General features: G+C 31.5%; 1 protein-coding gene across 1 annotated transcript; it reads left to right on the top strand.

Annotated features, from left to right (window-relative positions):
- Positions 1–2689: 2689 nt before the first annotated feature.
- On the top strand, positions 2690–7639 carry LOC112275255 (MLO-like protein 14). Its single transcript, XM_024505475.3, has 12 exons — positions 2690–3669; positions 3826–3883; positions 4079–4263; positions 4486–4602; positions 4760–4823; positions 4948–5042; positions 5160–5228; positions 5360–5445; positions 5594–5684; positions 5894–6100; positions 6254–6324; positions 6477–7639. Exons 1-12 carry the CDS (start codon positions 3544–3546, stop codon positions 6919–6921), a joined length of 1614 nt encoding a protein of 537 aa, XP_024361243.1. The 5' UTR covers positions 2690–3543; the 3' UTR covers positions 6922–7639.
- The last annotated feature ends 8930 nt before the right edge of the window (positions 7640–16569 follow it).

Genomic DNA, 16569 nt, shown 5'->3' with positions numbered 1-16569 from the left:
TCCACAATACAATAATGTTTTATATTGTTATATTGTATAATGTTGTATCAATTATCTATGTTTTAAAAAAAATTATTCAAAAAGTTAATGCATTATATTTTGTAATTATATTAATAATTTTAGTAGAAGTCTATAAAAAAATAACCATATATATATATATATATATATATATACATAAAATACATGTCTAATATTATATAATAAAAAATTATAATATAATTGCAATAAATAAATAAAGTTAATTATGCTAGAATAAATTAAGTATATTTTGTACAGTGCAGAAAATCAAAAGTAATTTATGGCATATAACTATTCAAACAATTAATTTAATGAATTTTTAGAAGTCTTTGAAGTTTCTTACATAGACATTGTTTAATATAAATACATCTTATTTGTTATTTTGCAAGTATGAATAATATAAAATAAAATATAAAATATAATTATCATGATTAAAGAATGTGTATAATTTGAATCATTTGAATATCTATACATGTCTAATATTGGTTTAATTTTTAAGATTTTTTCAAAACTTATAACATTAAATTTGAAATTTAAAGACAACACTATTGAAAAATTGCAACAAATGGATTCAAAATTTACCAATAATCAAATTAACGTTGCTTAAATTGTAATTTTATAAGATTAATTTGATTGATTTTTCATATTCTATATATATATATATATATATATATATAAAACAAGGTTGATAATCCTTTAATTATTATTGTAAAAATTATTTTTTATAGTAATCTTGTATAGTACATCTATTAGTAAACAAGTCATATCTGCAAAATATATATATATGCACTAATTGTAAGTTTATAGAATTCTTTTAAGATATATATATATATATATATATATGTATAGTACATCTATTAGTAAACAAGTCATATCTGCAATATATATATATATATATATATATATGCACTAATTGTAAGTTTATAGAATTCTTTTAAGATATATATATATATATATATATATATATGTATAGTACATCTATTAGTAAACAAGTCATATCTGCAATATATATATATATATATATATGCACTAATTGTAAGTTTATAGAATTCTTTTAAGATATATATATATATATATATATATGTATAGTACATCTATTAGTAAACAAGTCATATCTGCAATATATATATATATATATGGACTAATTGTAAGTTTATAGAATTCTTTTAAGATATATATATATGTGTGTGTGTGTGTGTTTGTGTGTGTTCCAAATTTGTATTTTTATTATATTATTTTTTGATGATTTTATAAATATTAGCCAGAAAACATGATTTTACTTATATCTTTTATTGTAACCTCTCCTTTTGACTAACACTCCCCTGGACCGGTAGCCGTGGCCTTTTGACCTTCCTTTTGACAAACGCACGGTTTCACATCAATATCCTGGACCGGTTGCCGTGGGCGAAACAACGGGTGCGAGGGAGGGGGGTGGATGTCCCTGCTACCCAAGGACCAGTACCTACCACGCGGTTAGTGAAGGCCGCCACGGTGGACAACGAGAAGAAGAATTAGAGGGGGGGGGCTCCGCTGACGTGGCGACCTAGAAGGAGAAAAAATTGGTCCTGTGTTTGCCCATTGCGGAGAAGGCGCCGGGCAATAAGGGAGGAGGATGAGCTGGCATGGCGGCTATGCCAGGTCCGCAAGGGGTGAGGAAAACATGGGAGTCACCATCTCTGTTGGCTTGGGATCTCACTTTGGCCCTTCAATCTCGTCCTGTTGACCAAATTCCCCACCCCCTCGGATTCTTTTGACCTAAATCTACCGCCTTTTTGGCACTGTTGCAGCGTTTTCCTAAATGTTGCTCAACTTTATTCATCACCTTGTTTCTTCACCTTGTGATGTGAATGAGTACCGCTGTCGAGTACAATCTCTAGGAAATCAGTATTGTAAACATTGAAACTGTCGGTAATACAGTATCTCTGAAAGATTTGTATACAAGGAGGAAATCATGTATGTATGCTTATATATATATATATATACATATATTTCATTTAGTCATATATATTTGAAAATTACACAGGATTACAAATTGAGATAAGTGTCTTGGATATTTTTCCTCACCAACATGGCAATCATATAGATTGTTATTTAAATTAGTGGAGGTTTTTTTTAGGTATACTATGTTAATATTCTAAAGATTCATTATGCATTGAACATCTAGTTGTTTTATTTTCTTCTTTTATTGGTCTAAATTTTATTACTTCAATAATTTGTATTGATGTTGATTATTTAGAAATAATGGATTATTTAAATTAATTATTTTTAAATTTAATTTAATTATTTATATCAACAATATTTAAACCCGACTTTATTTGACTTTAACTCTGTATTCTGTAAACCAAACGCTGATAAATGAACTTAAATAAAATTGCAACCAACTTAAAACCAATCATACTACTAATATCAGTAAATATGTGGATCTTGAAAACAAGTGGTCAGAAGCCTCGGCGTCCCCCATTTCAAAGGTCATTACCAATCAATTGTACTGGAAATCCAACAGAACCTTCTAAGTTTGACAAAATTGTGATATAAAACAAATGGAATGGGGCACCTCAGAGTCTTAGAGAAAGCAGGGGAATCATACCAATAATCTCAACCACTATGTGACAAGTGAGGAATGAGGTCATGTAGTAGTAGACGTACAGTGGAATCAACTGCAGTATGATAATTTTTAGGATGAGTCATCTTGTACTGTGTGAGAGGGGGTGCATGCTCTGGGCTAGTAGTTCAGCTCCTTGCACAGCTTCTCCTCGGGCCTCGCAATACAGCTCCATGGCTCAGGCTTAGGGTTATCTTATTAGCCGCGATGCCGCCTGCCCACACCGTATCCTGAGGCTAGCCAGTATCCGTAACGATTCTGACGATTTGTTTAACGTCTTTCTGTGGGATGATGTGTACTGGATGTTGCAGTTGTTCCTGCTGGTGACGCTGCAGCGTATGTGAGGAAATTGGTTGCGTTCGCCGGGGCTTATGGTAGTACGGGCTTCGCTTATGGTCGGTATTCGTACTGGGAGATTCGAGTCCACGCGCTTCTAATGTCCTGCGTCGTGGCAAATGAAGCTGTAGCTCAGAACGAGGGGTTGGTGCGTTCAGCGTCCGGCCAAGAGACATGCGGAGTAGTGATCTGATGATCATCACAGTGGTTGGTCTACGAGAGAGAGAGAGAGAGAGAGAGAGCGAGAGACAGAGGTAGAGAGAGTGAGAGCTGGAGCTGCATAAGTAATCAAAATCGTAGCTTTGCGGTTGGAAACGATGGAGTGAGGCTGGAAGTGTGTGAGCTGATTAGTAACGTTGTAACTGTGCACAGCGGATTTTTAGGGGCGGCTGTGTTCTCTTGGGCTGAGCTGGGGTCGTTTTTTTGGCCTCGAAGAGCCGTTTCCATTGCCTATGTAAGAGGGATGTTGTAGTGTTTTTTTTTTCCTCTTTGTGGTGTCGGACGAGTGTGGAGTTCGCGTTTGGGGGAATACCGACAGTGGTGCAGAGAGAAGAGCCAGAGAGTGGGTTTGAACAGGAGCTGTCAAAATGGTGTCAGCAGAAGCGAGTGAGAGGTCGCTGGAATTCTCGCCAACTTGGGCGCTCGCGGCTGTGGCCACTGTCTTCGTGGTCATCTCTTACATTGTGGAGCGCCTGTTGCATCGGCTCGGTCATGTACGAGCCTCTAAATCTCCACATACATCCCACTGGACGTCTTCCGAAAATACAGCTGATTCATGCATTTTTCTCATAGAAAAACTCGAGTAATGTTCCTCTGCGCTGTAACCTAAAAAAGCTTCCTTAACGGTTTGTGTTACTTTGTAATTGCAGTTCTTGACTAAAACCAAACGGAAGGCTCTATTTTCGGCCTTTATGAAGATAAAAGATGGTGAGTCCTTCAGAAGCAACTCTTCGCTTTTCAAGTAGTGGAAACAGTGCTTTCTCGCCCCCTAGATTCTGGACTACTAGGGAGCACGTTGCTGTAGTCGACACAGTGTGCCTCGACTTTAATTTGTATCACTATGAGCATTCTATTTGTTGCTGAGGGAGAAGTACTCATGCCGCATTTGCACCATTTTGTCAGAGCTGATGCTGGTGGGATTCATCTCCTTAGCGATGGCCCTGCTTCAGGGCCAAGTCACTAAAATCTGTATCAGCTCCTCACTGTATAATAATTGGACTCCATGCCACATTGGCGACCGACCGAATGTGGACAAAGGACACGCACGTCGCCTTTTGGCAGAGAAAGGAATTGGTGGCTGTCCGCCGGTGTGCATACACATTCCTTGACCTTCCAATTCTTGTCTCCGCACACCAATTCCATGCGAGAAATTTCTTGTTGAAGAGGTTTAGTTTCTCGTTTTGAGCTAGTTCCCTTAGTTTAAGTTTTGGGTGCGTGTAACCAAATCGTTTCGCCCTCATTGGTTGATGCTTTCTTACAGATAAAGTATTCTTTTCTAACAACTAATCCATTCTCTTTGTTGGTGATAGGGTCAAGAGCCCTTCATTACAGAAACGAGTCTTCATCAGCTGCACATTTTCATATTCATTCTTGCTGGTGTTCATGTGGGGTATTCTTGCCTCACCATGCTTCTCGCTCTCATGAAGGTGCGAGTGACACAGAAACGACCTAGTTTTTTCAAATTTAATTTAGTACAATTCAATTCAATTTTTTTGTGGTCAACAATGATTCATGTTAGCTTAGTTTCTGGAAAACTTTTTCTGCAACGTGAGCTCAGTGATCTCGTCGATGAGAGCCTTGCAGGTACGCAGTTGGAGGAGGTGGGAGAGAGAAGCACAGGATGCTGCTCACGTGGTGAATTTGGAAGGTGACTGACTCCGAGACCTCAAGTACAGCTAATGTAGGAATTTAGAAACTGAGCTTCATGATAGCTGTTGATTGTTTAGCTCTAGCGAACAAATTCATTTCTTTCTGAAATTGTGCTGGTGCAGATATCGCAAACAGCATAACTTTCACGCGTAAATCGTCGTTTCAAAAGTACCACACCGCCGCTTGCTGCAGCACCAACTTTCTCTTTGTATGGGTGGTGAGTTATTTCACAATCTAGAACCTCTTGAGAGGGTTTTGTAGTTGGGTACAGGCTAAGAGTTCAGTTTCTGGTTACAAGACCAAACCAACCTACTTAGTGTTGTTGTGTGTTCAGATCTGCTTCTTCCAGCAAATCTACATTCCACGTGCCGACTACATCACTCTTCGTCAAAGCTTTACAACCGTGAGTGTTGTCAACTTTCCTCTTCCAATGCTTGCCACTTTCAAGTGCATTTTGAAATTAGCTGCCAATTTGAATGATGTTGGCTAATTGAGAGAAGAAGCTATAATCAATCAATCAATTTTGCGTTGCAGACTCATCGCCTATCAGATGACTACGACTTTGATGCCTACATGATCCGGTCTATGGAGGACGAATTTCAAAAAATTGTTGGAATAAGGTAATGTTGTAGAGATGATTGGTTCTTGAATATTACTGAGGTGAAGGCAACCCTGCGTTTTTTATTTTTATTTATAAACAACTACCCCTTGCAATTTTTATAACTTTACAACACTCATCATATTGGTGATGTTTTGGCATTTTTGCAGCGCCAAGTTGTGGGCGTTCGTCATCCTTTTCTTGCTTTTCAACGTGCACGGAGTATACTTGTATTTCTGGTCGTCGTTCATTCCAATCATTGTAAGCACACCCTTGTCACTCCACCTAGAATATTAGGTTGAACATACTCACAATAGTATGTCTACTGTTGCATTTGATAGTTTTGGAGACATTATTGTGTGTATGGTTTTGATTTCCATTGTTTACAACCTTGACTTCGAAGTAGTGGAGACAGAGAATATCAATAGTGACCACATTGTCATCTAATTCTTTCACCTTGGATTGAGCAGTTGGTTCTTGTCATTGGGGCCAAGCTCCAGTACGTGGTTGCTACTTTAGCGTTGGAGGCCGCACATGCGCCTGCCGCATATGTCGGTACACTGCTGAGACCTCGAGATGAGCTGTTCTGGTTCAAAAGTCCCCAGCTACTCCTGTCCGTTTTGCACCTCGTCCTTTTCCAGAATGCGTTTGAGTTGGCGACTTTTCTTTGGTACCTGGTAAGAGCTGGCTGCATCATAGTCATTCCCTCTTTCCAGGATTTGTGAATGCTATAAACATTCACATCCATAGTGTACTGTACTGATGGATTTAAGTTGCATTCCCTTCCTAATGGGTTGTGCCGAAAGAAACTAACCTTGAGGTCATTGCAGTGGACATTTGGATGGCACTCATGCCTTTTGGAGAAGAACAAGTCGATGGTGTATATCCGCCTTTCACTGGGGTACCGTTCTGTCACCGACAACTTTGTGGCATTTTGTTTCCTTATTCTGAGGCCCATTCGGAGGATAGATTTACTATGTTGTGGTCCCATTCGACTATTTGCTGAGTACATCCACAGAAAACGGCAACTTATTCGGTGCACCATGTATGCAGGTTAGCGGTGCAGCTCTTCTGTAGCCTCAGCACATTGCCACTGTTCACGCTAGTTTCTCAGATGGGTAGCAACTACAAGCAGGCCGTCTTGCCTACCCGTGTCGGTCGAGCCCTACAAACCTGGCACAAGGATGCCAAAAAAAGACTCAAGGCGCACACGTCAGGCTTTTTCAACCTGAGTCACAAGAGAAGCTCTGAGGAGCATTCCTTGAACGACCACACCCCTGACCACGGATCAACATCACCACCCGACCGTCCCATCATGGAAGACAGTTCCATGATAAGAGAGGACCTGGAGAATCCTCGCACAGCAACACTAAGGACGCCGAAGAAGTTGAAGAGCTTCGAGATCGAAACGGTCCGGCTAAACACGAGTGTTGATTCAACGACCATGTACGTCCAAATTGATGCGGATTTGAAGCCGGACGAACGAGGGCGGATTTAAACAGGAACAAGCTGCTTTGGTCTTCACCTCACACAGGCAGAAGGTTACCCAAAAAAAAAAAAAAAAAAACAAACAAACAAACAAACAAACAAACAAAAAACCAACAAAAACCACAAAAATCTCGAATCTGAGATTTGATCCACAACCTATCACAGATGACAGTTCGAGATCCACCAGGAGTTATAACTCTCGAGCAAGCAGCTAATCGTCGTGACTGGTCCACCGACGTTAATAAGTCTAGCAAGATGTTCAAGGATTCTTAATTTGTTCGTGCAAGTGCGGTACTTCACCATCAATGTCGACCCTGCAGTTCGAAGAGTTGCAGAGTAGCAAGTCGTCGTGGATTGTTCAAAACTATGAAGATACAGACAAGCTGATGGATGGCAGCTTGCAAACCTGGATTGTCTAGTGGACTGAAGGTCCAGGTCTCCGATCACCTGGTTTCTAGCTTACGAATCCGACCGATACTCATTTACCTGATTTTCTCACGTCTGCATCGAACCCACATGTCCAAGATCCGTTTCACAGCTTTATAGATAAAAACTGGGTGGATCGAGAATCGGCAAGACCAAGCAGGATCTGTGATCGGTTTTGCAGATGTTGTCGATGTCCATCCATGCAGTGGAAGTTCATTGTGAACGCATTCTCTGTAGCTCCGTGTGATTCCTGTATTGTAGCAACTAAAATGGTTCTAATGGGAATATTGTTGATATCTGAATGGAGTGGAGCTTTGTGATGCTTTTCTCTGGAATGGCTTGAAATTGTTGAATGATAAATGGGTACTTTGTTGGGAGCATAACAAAACCGTGTTGAATTTAACACTTTGTTTCTCAAGTTTTTAGAAAAAGTCTGCTTTTTGGGTATTATATATTGTTATTGTTGTTATTGTTAGTACTTAGTTGAAACTTTTTTATATGGGTGAGCCTATCATTTATTGGAACTTCTTGTCTCATTACATATATATATATATATATATATATATATATACAGAAACAAAAAACAAAAAAGAAAACAAAAATAATTAGTAAAAGATTGAATCGACATAGGTCATCACTAGGTTAGAAATCCCGGCACAGTTCTCGATAAACATGTGAAGATGGGTATTGAACCAAAACAGCGCACACACTCTGCTTGCCATTCCACACACCTCATTAATGCGAAGCCTGTTTGTTGCTCACTTAAACACCTTTTGTACTGTAAGGCGCTTGTAGGGTCACTGCACAAATAACTTTTCTAACAGTTTCAGGAGTAGTATTCTACAACATGGGCTCCTAGTAAGTCTTTGTGTGTATGTGTACTCTCAGCTCTTTTTATTTTACTGTTTATTTTACTGTTTTTTGTATTTTTTGTTCTCTCAGCCTTTGAGGACATACTTCGAGAGTATGGTGAACTGCTGTTGTGGTGACATGTTGGTTTAATTTGATTTGAGAATACTCATTTGAGCTTGAGTTTGGGTTTGGAGTGTTTTTGAGGTTTTGAGATGTTCGTGAGTTATTGTTTTGAAGGTATTTTAGGAATTGTTGAAGTGGTGGAGCTTCTTGGGTAGGAGAGTAAAGTGTGTGTTTGATGTTACAAGTCTAAAACACACACTGGGAACATTTGATGAGATGTTATTTTACTGATATGTGTGGGAATCTTATTGAACACTATTTGGTGATGTGTATTTTAATGTGGATGATTGACAGAGTATTTTTGGTTGTTAACTCGTAGTTGGGTGGCTCATCAAATTGTTGAAATTATTCACATTTCTATTGAAGTAGAAAGTCTGTGTCACTAGATTTTGGACTTGAAATATTACTAAGTATTAAGTGAATTTAATAATTCGAAATAAATAAATAAATAATGATAAGAAATAAAAAGGAAATGAAAAATTGACTTCCTATTCTTTAACATCATACTCCGTATTTTCTCAGGTGGTATCAAAGTTTGGCATTCTTGCCTTGTTTGTTGAGGTTTAACTATATATCTGTAAGGTTTTCTTTATTTACTCTAACTGAGCGTCAAAATTTTGCAAATCTACTTTCCAAAACTTGAATCTTTCTGAAAGTTTTGAGATCCTTCATATCTATGAAAAAAATCTTCTTGGAAAAATAAGTAAAAAATTAAGAATACTTGCAAATTTCATTTTTGACATTACTACAAAATTGTTGGAGTAAATTAAAGTAAAAAAAGTAGCTTAAAAATATCATTTAAATGGAGGAATATTTTGGCATGTTCAGGATATAAAATGTTGAAATAAGAAATGTGACAAGCAATTACAATCATGGAACAAGACTCATGCTTTATAAATTATGTATGTATTACATAATTGATAATTGATTTATTTTTTAAGAAAATAAATTTAGAAAATGAAATGAAATATTTTTTTATTGATTTTATTTTTATTTTTATATTAAAGAAAAAAACATGTAAAGTCTAAATCTTTTATACTAATCTTCTTAAAAAGATTACATTTTTTAGAAGAGAGTTAATACAGATTGCATAACAAATGCTTTTTAATTTAGTTTGAGTGCTTTTAAAGAATATGATTTCTAGTATTTAAATGACTCAATTAATCTACAGATTTAAATAAATAATATATAATTGGATGGTAACAAATTATAAAATAATAACTTTTTGAAATACACATTTTAGTTTTTAAGTAATTTTGCAACAATATTGTTATTCACAACTAATTTTGCACGTGCTAGATGTTGTGTAAATGTTAGAATCTGTAAAAAATATGGTTAAGTTTTTACATTCTGTTTATTAATAAAAAAGATTCTTATAAAAAGTAATAATTTTTTTTAAAAAAATGAATACAATAAATTAAAAGAAATTAATAAGTTATTATTATTTTCATTATTTTTAATTTTTTACATTTTTTCACAAAATTTATGTTCTTGGATATCTAAAAACTAGTACTATCATGCAATTACATATATTTTGCATCTACTTTTGTTTATTTAAAAAAATATTAAATCCAAAATTTTAAAAATAAAAATTTATAGATTAATATTTGCTTGATTCTAAAATAATAATTTACATCTGAGTATGAATGATATATTATTATAATTAGAATTATTAAATAATACGTTTATTTAAAAATAAAAAATCAATTAATAAAAAATAATATATTTATTTAAAAATTATATTTTATAAAATAAATAATAGTTATGTTTAATTATAAATTTTTTATAAAATTGATATCTATTTATAAGAAAGAAGATATTATAGTGACTATAGTTAAGTATGATAGATTAGAGAATTATTAACCAAGATATAATTTTTAAAAATAATTTTGATCAAAATGAGGATGGTTTTAGTCTTGCCTCTATAAATACTAGTTAACAAGAAGACTTTTGAAGAACTAGATGACTAAAATCAAAAGTATCTAAGTTGTAGAATATTTTTGTAATGGCTTTTTACATAAAGTTTGAAACAAAACTTAATGTAGACTTTTAATACATATCTTAAGGTTAAAATATATTTTATATAAATTAATCTTAAAATATAAATTTAAAATTTCACATCTTATTATATTTTAATATGAAATATAAAATTAAATTAGAAAATAATAATATAAATGTAGTAATTTAAATTTATTTTAAAGAATTAAATAAATATTACATAATTTTATAAATTATTTTTACTATATATATTTTACTTGATGTATGAATATTTTTAATAAGAGATTTTTAAAAGTTATAAGATTAATTATATAGTTATTTTAATCTTTATACAAAAACAAAAAAAAATTTAATTATAAAATCAGAAAAATTTACTCTAATTCTTAATAAAAAAATTACAATTTTTTAAATTTAAGTACAAAATTAAAAAAAAATATATTTTTATTTAAAATTTTATGATTTAATAATTGATAGAGAATTACTATGCATTTTTTTTGATAAAAAAGATTAATTATTTTTATAATAGTCTTTGTCTAACTATAATTTTTTAACTCACTATTTCATTAGCTTTATCAATATATTAATAGTTGCAATCTCCAATCAACAAGTATGTTATATATATATATATATATATATATATTTATTTATTTTGTGAGTATTCTAAATTTGATATTTAAATTCTCATCATTGTCATTTTAAAAATATTTCAGTAGATAAAGTATTTATCTAATTGATTTATGATCTTCTAAAGAAGAAATAAAAATATGTACAACAATACTTTTAAAAAAGTAGTGAAATTGTCAAATATGTACAACAGAATCCAAGAAGTTTATAGGTGCAAAATTCTACCTATCAAATTCTTATAAATTCACCATTGCAAAGTTATTGAAGCAAGAATCAGACCAATACATAAAAGATTATTAAACAAAAAGTTTTTTCCTACTTGACTTCTGTGTAAACATCCCTCATGGCATTGGGAATGCTTGCCTTGCCAATTAAATGGAAAATTACACACATTCCAACAATTTTAATTATATTAAATTAATAAAAATTTAATCTATATATTAAGAAAGCTTAGGTGTAAGACAAAGAAGTCTTCTCATTGACTAAATCAAAAAAATTGTTAGCTTGAAGAAAGCCCTACATAACCTACAAAAAACCTCCAGTTTACTATCTATAAACAACTTTTTCTATGCACATCAGCACAAGTATCTACGAATAAAATATAAGAATAGACACATTTACATTTACAGGCACAAAAAAGTGAGTAAAAAGAAATGTCAACATGGAAGAAGCAATTTCAATGGAAATTCAGGAGCTGTTGAAAGGGCGCTGGTGTCCACGCGTGAAACCCAGTTGAATTCACAGACAAAAACTTTTCACACACAATCACACACGCACTCAACGAAGAAGCATTTTTGTAAGCAAAAATGTGATTCAGACTACTCTGATCTCTCTCTCTTTCTCTCTCTCTTTTGCTTGTTCTGTGTCTCTGTGTAAGAATCACTGCCCTCTTCCCTTCTTCATCTTCACTACAACCTTCACCTTAGTGACGAAGCTGGTGCTATTTATTTGCTAGCCACCAAACAGGCCAGTCTCAGATACTCCCGATGCATCCGAGTCTTCAAAAGCAACACTTCATCTGATTTTGTGGGTGATTTGAGTGCGTGACAAGCTTGGGTGGACAAAGCGACACCAGCTCCATCGAACCCGGTAGCAATGGATGTGTGCGAGAAGTTAGCGCGGTTGCTGATGCGGAGGAAATACGAAAAGGTGGAGAGGGGTGATGGATTCGGGGAAGGGGGATTGGAGCGCCATGACTGGATCCCGAAACAGACTGGGAAAGGTAAGATGGGTGAAACGAGTGACGATGGTGCGGGGGCACCAGCTGTGCTAGTGCCGAAGAAGTTCACGATTCTGTCCTCGGGGAACGACGTTGTGGACGAAGTGTGGTTGAACCAAGAGCTCCGCCGCACCATCGCCGAGGGTAGAGTGGATCTTCTGAGGAAGAAACTCCCCGCTCAGGAACCTCGTTCACGGTGACAAAATCAGAATAACACACACACACACACACACCACGTCGTCGTCGTCGTCGCGGATCCTGCAACTGATTGATGAAGTCGCCATAACATCTGTCGGCAGAAATTAATTCTTGTGGGGGATGATGATTCTCCAGTTTAAATCTCTGATCTGCTTCAACGCATGTTGCTTTTGCACCGAAAACAATTGGCGTTGACTTGAAGTTTTAGCACGCGAGGGTCGTAATTTGCCGTGAATTCTTTGCACCGTAGTGAGTTATGAATCTGTTTTACGTTAGTATCACCTCTTCAATCAAATCAAAATGGTGATTTGATTTGGATACAAGTATTTGATGCACATGACAGTTCTTGCACAGTGAAAAAAATCATGAATTCACTTTACACATTGTGTTCATTTGTTGCAGCTTATGCAATACTTGTGTATGATTTGTGTAGCTCGCTGTGATGTTATTTTGACATTACAATTGCTGATTTTTCTGAAGGGGTTTTCAGACCTAAAAGTGTATTTTGAAAGGCTTTATGGTTTGAAAACTTTATGAAAGGATTTTGCTTGGTGAAGAAAAGTATAAAATAAAAAAGAAGTCATGATGTGGATTTAAATATTGTGATCCTTGATATGGCAACTTGTATTTTGATTATAACAATTATGACAAATATAATAAAATTCGAGGTTCTTAATTGTAATAGATACTTTCAGCAATTTATGACATGACTTCTAACTTTATTGAGAAATTCACTTATTGAGGTAGGCCTAGCATAAAGTGGAGAGAATAATACTATTTATGCTTTTTAGAAAAAAAAACCTATTTTTTTTATCTCATCTTTACTTCTAAATTATTTTTGGTTGATTTATTTTTAAGTATAAAGATTTTATTCATAATATTCTTATCAATAATCATACTTTAATAATTTTGTATACCAATAAAACTAACAAAGTAGCAACTATACTACTTATTATGACATCTTTTGAGTATTAGTGGAATTTTTGTAGAACAAATACATAATCAAAGAATTGTATAACTATCTTTTTTATATAAGATATATATAATTATAATATATTATATAGATTTATGTACTTGTCTTGTTTTATTTTTATTTTTCTTTAAAAAGATTTTATATTGTTAAATAATAAATAATATTAATTAATCAAGATAAATAGAATAAAAATGACCTAAAATATATGTACATCATCTCTCTCTCTTTTCTCTCTCAATTACTTTAAATTTATTTTTATTTATGATTTTAGATAATTAATTAATATTTATATGAAAATTTAAAATAAAATTTGAATAATAAAAATAAAGTCATCTAAAATTAAACTTATCTAAAAATAAAAATATATTGAATAATTATTCTATTTAACTAAGATTTTTTTAATTTATGCTATGTACCATAGTTAGTATAAAACGTAAGTTATTATTTTACAAGATATGGTTTGTATTCTTTAATTAAAAAGGTAATGTCAAAATCTCTTTTATTAATCAATCAATTATTTAATAAATAATGATAATTTTATTGCATAAATTTATCTACTAAAAAAATTAAATAAGAAAAATTGACTATTTTTGTCTTTTAAAATAAGAATATTGTAAATTATAAAATTAGAAGTATTCTCATAATATTAAAAAGTTATATAAATTTGTTAAAATTTACATAGAAGCATCAATAAGATTTTGTATTAGAGTGTAATAAGCTCTATTACAAGTTTCTATATATATATATATATATATATATATTATTGTAAGAAAATATGTAGAAGTATATTACTGAGATAGAAGCTTAATGATGCAAATGCATGCTGAGTTCACCACCTACTAAGGAGGATTCAAAAGACTTAACAATAACAAAAGGTAAGCCTTAGTTTTGAGCTCTTATAGCATAAGTCTATAGTCTACTGACAAGGACTTTTTAGTGCAAGAACATTAACAATAACTTACCACCGTGGTCCATTTGATTTGAGAATAATCATCTTTTTAGGCCATTTAAGATTGTGTAGTATTACCACCAACTTATGGCAACTACAAGTTGACAACTAGTGATAATCTAGTGTCAACCATCTACATATCAATCAAACACGTAATATCAAATAGAAGTTAAATATGTATCTAAACACTCTTTTTAATAGTTATAAAACACTTTTTTGACAACTACTTTAAGAAAAGAGAAAATTTAGGCAATATGTCCAAATAAACCTTGGAATTATTTTATATTAATTAAAACATGTAAATTTATAAATATAACTATTTCATTAAGATTAATTATTATTCTTTACTTAGATATATTTTAAAAATCTTTTGTATAAAACTAAAGATTTTGATTTAGTGACATCTACGAAAATTTTGTATTAATCTCATTTTATATGGTATTTATTAATCTTTGATAAGTAATAGGAATATTATGTAGAGTTATAATATTTGTTATTTGTTTTTAAAGAAGGATGCTACAAGTTAGGCAATAATTGATTTATAAATCTAATGCTACTAAGAAATAGAATTCTATCATATAACTAATTTCTAAAAAAATAATTCTTACAAATACAGCTAATAACCAATAAAAAATAAAACATCTTTGTCCATAAGAAACATGATAATATGCCTAATATTTTCATATTACCTCCTAAAAGATTCTACAAGCAAAAATTTCATTCTAAACAATCAATGTAAGAAAACATTATGAGGTATTTTTAAAAATGTAATAACAAATCAATAATTTACTTGCAAAATCATTGAAAGCTAATAAAGTCAAGTATATCTTCATCTATTATTACTTACAAATGTTTTTTTGGTTAAAACTATTATTTTCTTGTATTAAACATTGATGAATTGAATGTTATTTATTTCTAATTCTAAGAAGATAAAATATTTCTACTGAAATATTAGTATTCATATTGAAATCTTCAAAAAAAAAATTTATTTTTTTCAAAATAAAGCTTAACACATTATTAATTAATTGTAGCTCTTAAGATCATTTGATGTTTTTCTAAAGAAGTCTAAGTTCAATCTTAAACAATAGATTTAATGATGATTTAATATATTAATAATTCAAATATTTAAGGTATTTATTATTATTATTATTTTATATTTTTTAATTAGTAAAATAAATATTGTAGGACATTGAGATTAGCTAATGATTATAGATGAAAACAATAAATATTATCAAGACATACTTAGAATTTGTACAACTATAACTCAATAAAATAGGTTTTTTAAATTTTATTTATATTACTTTTAAACTTTGGTGGTGATTTGGCCATGTGAATTAAATATAATTACTATAAATATTGAGGATTGTTCAAAAAAGTAATTTTATACTACTTTTTTAAATAAACAACCATGATATTTTCTAAATTTTTATATATATTTTCATACATGTTTTTTCTTCTATATTTTGACTCTTCTGTAAAAATAACTTTCTAAAAAATTAAATATTTAGTAATTCATATATTTAAAAATCTTGGTAAAATACTTAGAATATGGATAGAAAAATGAAAATAAAAAAACTTAATAATAATTGTACTTATGTATTATGATTTAAAACTCTAAAAACAAACAATAATCAAATTATTCTTTAAAACATTATATCTGAGATCTAGTTAAAATGCATAATAAAAAATAAAAAAATAATAACTTAGTTATATATACTAAATTATATTTTATAATTAGACTTTTTAGTTATCATGGAAAGAATATTAAATTTTAGATTTTTAAAAGCTTAAACATAATTTAGACTAAGTATAGACTATTTTTTATGGTAAACTTAGCAATAATATTTTGTACATAATAGTAAAATTCATATGTGAACATGTTCAAAAATCTTGCACATATAATATTAAATATAAAAAAATTATAAAAAAATTATAAAATGTATCATTTGACTAATATTTTTTCTTGTACTTTGTAAATTTATTCGTTTTTAAAAATAGTTATTTTCAATTTTTTTTTAAAGTATTATAAATCTTAAGAAAACTTTAGAAATATTAGTTTTAGTAGAATAATTTAGACAATTATTTTTCTTATTAAATAAAACATTCTATATGAACCTTAAGGTTAGCATTCATATATAACATATTCTATCATATTAGATTACTTTAGTTCTTTTTCTTCAATTTTTTTTTTCAATCAAATGTTCATGTAAATTGAATATATTATCTTAGGTTTTAATTTTTAAAAGATTTCATTTCATTAGATTAATAATTAAAATACAAGGATTTTAAAATAATA

This window comes from Physcomitrium patens, chromosome 22 (assembly GCF_059467195.1).
Source record: "Physcomitrium patens ecotype Gransden chromosome 22, ASM5946719v1, whole genome shotgun sequence".
NCBI classification, from domain to species: domain Eukaryota; kingdom Viridiplantae; phylum Streptophyta; class Bryopsida; order Funariales; family Funariaceae; genus Physcomitrium; species Physcomitrium patens.
The sequence above is the reverse complement of the archived record's forward strand: the minus strand, read 5'-3'. Positions and strand labels throughout refer to the sequence as shown.